The 8,440-nt window shown below is 31.3% G+C and overlaps 1 protein-coding gene across 1 annotated transcript; it reads left to right on the top strand.

Moving 5' to 3' along the window:
* Positions 1–1,052: 1,052 nt before the first annotated feature.
* LOC123195654 (NAC domain-containing protein 41-like) lies at positions 1,053–5,262 on the top strand. The gene is made up of 3 exons (XM_044609474.1): positions 1,053–1,206; positions 1,672–1,925; positions 4,846–5,262. The coding sequence occupies exons 1-3, from the start codon at positions 1,053–1,055 to the stop codon at positions 5,260–5,262; spliced, it is 825 nt and encodes a 274-aa protein (XP_044465409.1).
* The last annotated feature ends 3,178 nt before the right edge of the window (positions 5,263–8,440 follow it).

Here is an 8,440-nt window from a genome sequence, read left to right as displayed (position 1 = left end):
CTAACATCTAAGGTCATAGTCCAACCTAAAAAACTCATGGACTAGGTTAGATCTTTTCGAATTAGATCTCTATTTGATTTAGGCTCAATTGATATGTTTCAATAAATCAGTATTCTATTTAAACTCTGTGAAGATAGTATTGGTTACTTCACTTGAAAATGATTCAAATCACTACTGAAAGCAATTAATATATTGTAATATCTCATTTTACATGAGATTTATTATAACTAACAGAGATACTACTCAAGAGCAGTAATATTTTCATAATATTTTGATCGATGAAATGATTATATAATATTTTATCCATGCATTTCAATTTTCCTTCTAACTGAGGTTATTCATCATTTAAATTATCATTTTTTGTTTATTTTACGAGGTTTGGAGTGAGATCCAAGGACGTTTTAGTATAATCAGGATAGAAAAATATTTAAAAAAAATTAGTAATCCCGAATATTCGCTAATGAATCACCTGAAATGCAGTATAAACAGAGGATACGTGTTACGGAATTAGCCAGCCGTACCTGATGACAACCCCTGGACATTGATCCAAGACTCCGGTTATTTATTTAAAAAAAGAAAAAACAATAATATATAATAGGTTATATTGTAATAGATATATAATTATATGTATTATTATATTATTAATTTTTTTTAAATTTAAAATTATCTAATTATATAATAATATAGATCAAATATATATCAATTTATATATTAAAATAAATATACACAATTTTATTAATCTTTTATTTATATATATATTTCTTTCTTTCTTTCTTAGACTCCCCTCAATACTAACTGTTGCTTTGGTCCCAAAACCCTAACAAATCCTTTAGTTGCTGTAAGTTGCAGTGGCTGCTGATTTATTAATTATTATTATTATAAAATTCTCACAATAGAGACCCAACTATTTCATAAGTTCCGTATCTATGTCTGTTTACACCTTCGTGGAAGCAATAATTTGCCATTTATCAGTCGAACGTTTTCTTTTTTAGTTAAGGCTTCGAGAGTTTGTCTGCGAAACAGTTTAATTTGTTTAATTACAAATAGTTAAAATGATGATTATACCTACAGGCTTCAGATTCAATCCCACCGATGAAGAGCTCATTGAAATTCTTCAAAGAAAAGTCTCTGGCCAAGAAATGTCGCTCCATGACCATTTCATTGATGAACGGAATGTGTATGAGCTTGATCCACAAGATCTTGAATGTGGGTTTTAATTGCTTCTCTCTTCTTTATTATTAAATGTATAATTGTTGTTACTATTTTTGCCTTTTTCTCGGTGTTTAAAGCTTCATTTCCTTCTTTCGTTTCTGGTACATCTTCTTCTTTATCTTCTATACAAAAGTTTGCAGTTGCATGGATGGTTGCCCCAGTCATTATTCCCAATTCTACGTGTGAAGGAAGTTTTATTTTATTTTATTTCGTGCATCCTACAAGAAACAAGTGTTTCTTTACTTTGTGTCTGTTTGAAGAGACATCCTGAATTAAACTATGAAAATAGCTAGGATAGTTGGAGACACTATTTATCAGTCTACAATGATCATACTTCAATTAACTTAGTACTGATCTTCACACTTTAGTTCAAGTAAATTTACTATTTTTTTCTTTTATCATTTGGTCTATTTGATGAAATATGTTAACATGTAACTTGGTTTTTTCATTTTGATGTAGGGGATCACAAGGTAGTATTATCTGACAACGAGAGATATTGCTACTACATTAGGGAGACTGATTCCAGAGAAGTCTCAGGTCGAGGATGGTGGAGAGCCACCGGCCATGTGAAGAAAATTTATTCTAAAAACTTACCGGTGGGCTACAGGAGACCCCTAACATTTCTTAGGTTCACAGATAACGAAAGAAAGCGCAAGAATGCCTTCAAGACTAATTGGATTATGCATGAATATAGCCTTCACTCCTACACAACGGTTTGTCTTCTCTATCTCCCAAATAGCTTAATTATAGTGAAGTTTAATTTTTCTTAATCCCGTTATTCGCTTTCTTGTGGTTCTTCATTTTGTTAGATGTATGTTCTGCTTTGGTTTTTCTTTTGAATCTTCCTCGAAAAGGCTCACTTCTCTGCATCATACACCTTTCGTGAAAGCTACAATTTTATTATATTATCCTTGGAAATCCTTTTCCCGCTCTTTTTCTTTCTCGCTCAACCTTGTGCATAAATAGCTATATGTAGAGACATCAATGGGCCGGGCTGACTTCAGCTCAGCCCATTGGGCTAATGGGCCGGGCCGGGCCCGAGGCCCAAATAGTAACGGGCCTTTGGGACGGGCCTGCCCTTTAAAATATCAAGGCCCAAAGCCCGGCCTATATACTAACGGGCTTTAAATGGGCCGGGCCAGGCTTTATTAAATGGGCCGGGCCGTGTCTTATTAAATGGGCCGGGTCGAGCCTTATTAAATATTTAAAAAAAGTTTTAATTAAAATTTTTAAACACAAATTATTTTTTAATTATTAAAATCGAGGACAATACCCCGAATATTTTATTTATAATCCCTCACTTATGGCGGAGAAATACCGTGGTTACATGATAAAAAATATTATAAATTTCGTGAAAAGGAAAGCCTAACCATGCTGTTAATTTTTGTCTGAACAATGTTACGTATACGTAATTTTGGATATATAAATAATATTATTATATAATTAAATATTATTTTATTATTAATTTAAAATTATTAACTTATATAATAATACATTATCTTTAACCTTATTTACATACTTTTATATATATATATATATATATATATATATATATATATATATATATATATATAGAGTTTTATTGATCTTATAAATTTTCACATTCATAAATTGAATCTAGATGTATTATCTAGAAGCATACATGCATTCTGTGCAAAATCGTTTTCTCTCTTATTTTACCATGTGAAATCAACAATCTTAATTTAGACTGATTATTGGAACACATACATCTTCAATCAATCATCAATAATTTCAACAAAACAGCCTACCAAAACCGTACATCTTTATATAAATCTTAATTCTTTTTTTCTTTTTCAAAATAAAAAAAAAATATATATTTTTTTTATATCTATATGTCAAAAGGGCCAAAGCCAATAAAAATGCAATTCAAAGTTATGCAACAGAATCGTAAATACATATGGAGAATTTGCAGCCTCAAACATTTTCTTATTTTCACCTTCTGCCATTTGGCAGAATTTGCTTCTGCCGCAAGGCAGCAGCTTCTGCTGCCTTGTGGCAGAATACTGAAAAAAATTTAAAAAAAAAATATATATATATATATATATATATATATATATATATATATATATATATATAAACAGTGTCGTGTCGGGTCGGGCCTCCGTTGGGTTTAATATTAAAGCCCAAGGCCCGGCTTAGTAAGCCCATGGGCCTGACCCAGCCCGCTACAGTACCGGGCTGGGTTTTTTCTCGTGCTTCGGGCCGGGTCTTCATTCGACCCGACTCAATTGACGTGTCTAGCTATATGGAAGCCAATGGAAACCAACTTTTATATACTTCAGTTTACATAGCTTCCTATTTATAGAAAACCTTTTGATATACAGATGACTAAATCTTAAATAATAATGATAAATAACCTTTTATCCTATTTTATTTTTTTTTTCAAACTTATACGAAGGCCCAAATTTCCAATAAAATTTAATCCCAAGTAGAAATGCCAATGCTAGAATTTAGACCGCTGAGAGATAATGTGATTTGAAAATTTGGGAAGATAAATTAATGATTTGTTTTTCCTTTTGATTGCATAGCTTAAGCTTTAGGGTGTCTAGAATAAGCTTTAAAATTTTAAAAATTGCAACATCCATGGAAATAAGTTAAAGCAAGTGATTAAAAAGTGTGACCCCTTTTTTTTTTTTTTTTTAAGTAATTGAAATCAAGAAAAAGTGTGACTTGCCGTACACAACAAATCAAAGGCCTATAAAAAGAAACATTTAATATATGTCACGTTGGGTTCTAAAACCAATCTTATTTAATATACATCACGTTGGATTCTAAAACCAATCTTTTTCTGATTCTTTTCTTATTCATAAGTGTATTGTCATTGTCCTTGTTTCAATTACAGCTGAGAGAGAGAGAGGCTAAATGACTATTTTTCACTCAAAATTTAATGTAAAAATAAATATGCATTTACGAAGTTTTAAAAATTCAAATATTTACTTATTCATTATTTATTATTAAAATTTTTTAGTTAAGGTTAAAAATAAAATCGTTATTTTTTAATAATATTAAAAAATATATAATTTTTTCTTATTTTCTCTTCGAGTTTTAAAAACTTGCATTTCACTTCAGCCTCAACTTAGAAAAGTAACTCTCCCCCCTGTGCCGTCAAATCCATAAGGTTTGTTGTAAACTCTAGCAACGATGATAGCGACAATCAATCAGTTCTAGCATTAACCAACTTTTTATGCGTCTCCCTCTACTGTCGCCAATGATGCCCAACGACGAAGAGGCTTTGCTTGACAAGAATTTGTCGCAAACAATATCTAATTATATGGTAATATTTTGTTGTATTTATACATTATTTGTACACATAATTTTATTATATATATATGTGTGTGTGTGTGTGTGTGTGTATGAAGCTTTTTTTTCATTAGAAAGTAATTTGATACAAATCTATGTTTATTGTTAGAAAAAAAATTGTAGCAAATAACTTAAATTTTTTATATAGATTTATGTATTTAGTCTTTGTGTAATGAAAAATTTCTTTTAATTTCATTGTAAATATGATGTAAAAAGTCTTTCGCAACAGATTTTTAGCAATCCTTGTGATACAGAAGATGTATTTCTTGTAGCTTTTACTGTTGAATTTGAACTATGGATGATGTATTTCAGGAATGGCGGCTTTGTAAGATCAAACACAAAGGAAAGGCAAGTGTGAAAGAAGAGCCAGAGAGTATCACAAAAGGTTACAGATCGAGTAACGATCTTGAAGGTAGCAATTCAATACTGGTGACGCAGCTTGATTTTGTTGGTGAAGAACAGCAGCAACCGCAACTTATAGAGCTAGAAAATTTGTGTGAAACATATTCACATGTCAGCAGTTCAACTGGAATGCAGCTCGATTTCATTGTTGAACCTGTTTATTTTAGGCAAACAATGGAAATTGAAGTGATGGATGAGCAACAAAAGCAGTCAAATGCTCTTTATGATCCAGTTTTAACCCACATTTCGAGTACAAATTATTACTTAGATGATGCCCTAAAGCACCCGGATTCTTCAGAGGAACTATTCCCTAGTCTTTGGTCTTAGAAAATAAATACCTTCGCTAGAATCGATCGAACAGGAATTTTTTATTTACTTTGGAATTCCCCATGTGAAAATGTTGATTTCCTGATTGATTATTAAGATTAGATCTTCTTTAATTTGTTTGATCGAATCAACATCTGCTTGAATATACTTATTGAACTGTTACAGTGGTTAAACGTGAAAATTCTAGGACAAGCAGTAATTTAGCATTACTCACGTGGAAGTTCTTGTAATCAGTTTTTATATTTCCTTGTCATTTTAATCTAGACCATTTGTTCAAACTAAAGTAATTACAATAACACAGCTTGTAGACCATTGGATCTAAGAAAAACAACTGGAGAGAAAATTGGCAGAGAACAAGAGGTAAAAGGTTTTCGGTAAAGTATTTTTGAAATCGAAGTGGAGCTACTATGAAAAATCTGTTTAAGTTAATGAAAGTATGAGTTTTGTGATAAAACTTGCCGTTTCTTATATGAATTCAACATCAAGGCATCCCAAAAACTTCACTTTGGCCTAGGAAAGAAGAAACAAGCAAGATGAATTCAAGTTAATTAAGGCAGTTCAATCTTCCCAAGCCATTCACTTGTTGATCCCAAAAACCCAATTCACTCGGTGAGTGTAGTTTAATTATATAGGGTACAAGTGCTCACATTGGGATGGAGAATTCGAATTATAGTCAAACGTTGCACATCAGGTAAATTAATTCTAAGGCGACACAGAGACAAGTTGGTGGTTGCAAATTATTTTCAATTTGGCATACGCAACGTTGTCATCCTACGATTGACAACATGTTTTTTTCTTTTCGAGAAATATTAAGATTAACTTGTTTACATATATTATTTAGTTTTTGGGAAAATTTATGGTGGCTAATTAATGTGCACCATATTTTATTATTTTTCCTTGTAACCTCCTATTTTATTTGTGATCTCTCTTTTATTTTATGTGTCATTTGTAAGATCCAAAAAAGGTTATCTTTTAGGTTTTGTAAGAGGATGTTGAATATTAAAATTGAAAGCTTTTGGGAGTGTTCTTATCTTTGGCCCTTTATCTAAATACTTATCAAATTTGGTGGTGGAATTCCTGTTGGTGTTGGTGTCTTAGGGTCAATATGTATGATGATACACATTCATTAATAAAGGTCATATTATAATTTACTGTGAAATTCATTGTTTATAAAACATATTAATATATGTTTAGATAAATGTCTTAAAACTGGTTGATCTATAACGAGGGGATCAGTGCTCAACACCCGAGCATAAGAACCTTATGTACATTAGTGGTTGTTTGTAAAATATTCATAACTCCAATATTATCATAACCAAGGGTACGAGTAATAGTGATAGAGTTATTATAGTGTTGAATGACTTCATCGAAAGATGATGACAGTTCTCACATGTTAAAGTTGTTTGTGTAATATATGAGTACACATTGTAAATATGTTCACCAGATTAACTTGCCAAAAGAATTTCATATAGATGGTTGATCTAGTATCTATGAAATATATCTTCTTAGTAAAAGAAGGTACATGTGATCATTAGACTTAATGTCATTGGATTGTCTAATGCAAAGATCGATATGGTTTAACATCAGCCCAATATAGTCCAATTAGAAGATTGTCAAAAAGTGGTGATTGGTCATATCAAGATATGTACGAAGACTATGATGGATCAATAAAGGATTCATTACTCTCGAGCATGAGAGCTAATATTTAAGTTAAGGCCCATTGACGAATGACAACGACAAACTAAATTTATGGATATAGTGGGATTGAGTTGATGCTCGATTTGATGTTTTTCTGGTCATTAATAGAAGTTAGTCTATGTAAATCGATGATTCTTAAAGGAGACAATTCATCTATATCTCAATCTTGAAGAGATATTGTATGACAAAAAGACTTAATTGTATGAGTAACCATATCACTGATAGGTTAAAAAGTCATATACTGACACTTTACTAATCGAGTGAGCATGATGTTCTGCTAGAGGTTGTTCTTATTTTGTTTTCGAATGAATGTAAAATTGAGAGATTGACATAAATTTGGCCACTACTGACTTAATGGAGAGTCTATGTGTTACACACAAAAGGAGTTGAGTAAACTCTAGAAGTGTAAGATTTTTTAAGTTAAATCTGAGTTAGATCTAATTTAGATTCTGGATTGAGAGTTTAGAGTCTTAGAAAGATCTTTAGACCCACAAATATATTTTATAATACTCAGAGATTAAAATGAAATAATTTTGAATAATAAAAGTTATATATGAAAAAATATAGAGTTAGATTGGATTTATTCAATAAGATAAACCCAAGATTAGTTTATAATTTCAATTGAGCCTGACGTTTAATAAAAGTTCAATAAAATTGAATCAAACATAAAATAAAATAGATATGTGTACCCTGAATGCTTGTCATGTGATTTTATTTCCCACGTTTTAAAAAGCCATACACTATATAAATTTGACTCATGAAAGCAAAGTGGTGCACGCGACATGTTTTCTTCCTGGAAAAAAAAAGAAGCACCACGCATATAGTTTGTGTGAATAACCCAAGCCGCCTAAAAGGTAAAGAAAACCCATTGTTACGGCTTTCATCAAATATTAAACAATCGTGCTCAAGTTCTAAGTAAATTGAGCATGGTTTTAGCCTCTAATCTTATTTTACTTTGTGGATATTAAGACTCAAACTTACATTTGATTTCAAGAGCGATTTCGTAAGCTATCTCAATTAATATAAGTTAAAAGATTGGTTTATAAAGATATATTTTATAAATAATATCTAGTTACTTTTTTACTTGGGGCATGGGCTTAGCCTTGGCTTTGTCTTTACCTTTAACCTTAGATCTAGATGTATGGGCTTCAACCTAAAACACATTAGTCGAAGCTACCTTTTGTACCTTTTGTTCAACTTGCTTGAGCATATACAACAATTCCTTAGGGGATTTCTCCTTTTCATTTAGGTTAAAGTTCATGATAAAATTAGCTTACAATTTAAGGAAATATTTCAACACTAGGTCAATAGCAAGCTCATTCTCCATGATGAAGCCTAAGCTCACCAACCACTCGATATAGCCGATCATTCTGACCACATGAGGGCTAACTTGTCCTTCCTCAAATAGTTTATAGTCAAACAATGCACTTGACACCTTATATCATTTAGTCTTCACACGAGTGCCATATAACTCTCGAAA

Source organism: Mangifera indica, chromosome 14 (genome assembly GCF_011075055.1).
Source record: "Mangifera indica cultivar Alphonso chromosome 14, CATAS_Mindica_2.1, whole genome shotgun sequence".
NCBI lineage: Eukaryota > Viridiplantae > Streptophyta > Magnoliopsida > Sapindales > Anacardiaceae > Mangifera > Mangifera indica.
The sequence above is the reverse complement of the archived record's forward strand: the minus strand, read 5'-3'. Positions and strand labels throughout refer to the sequence as shown.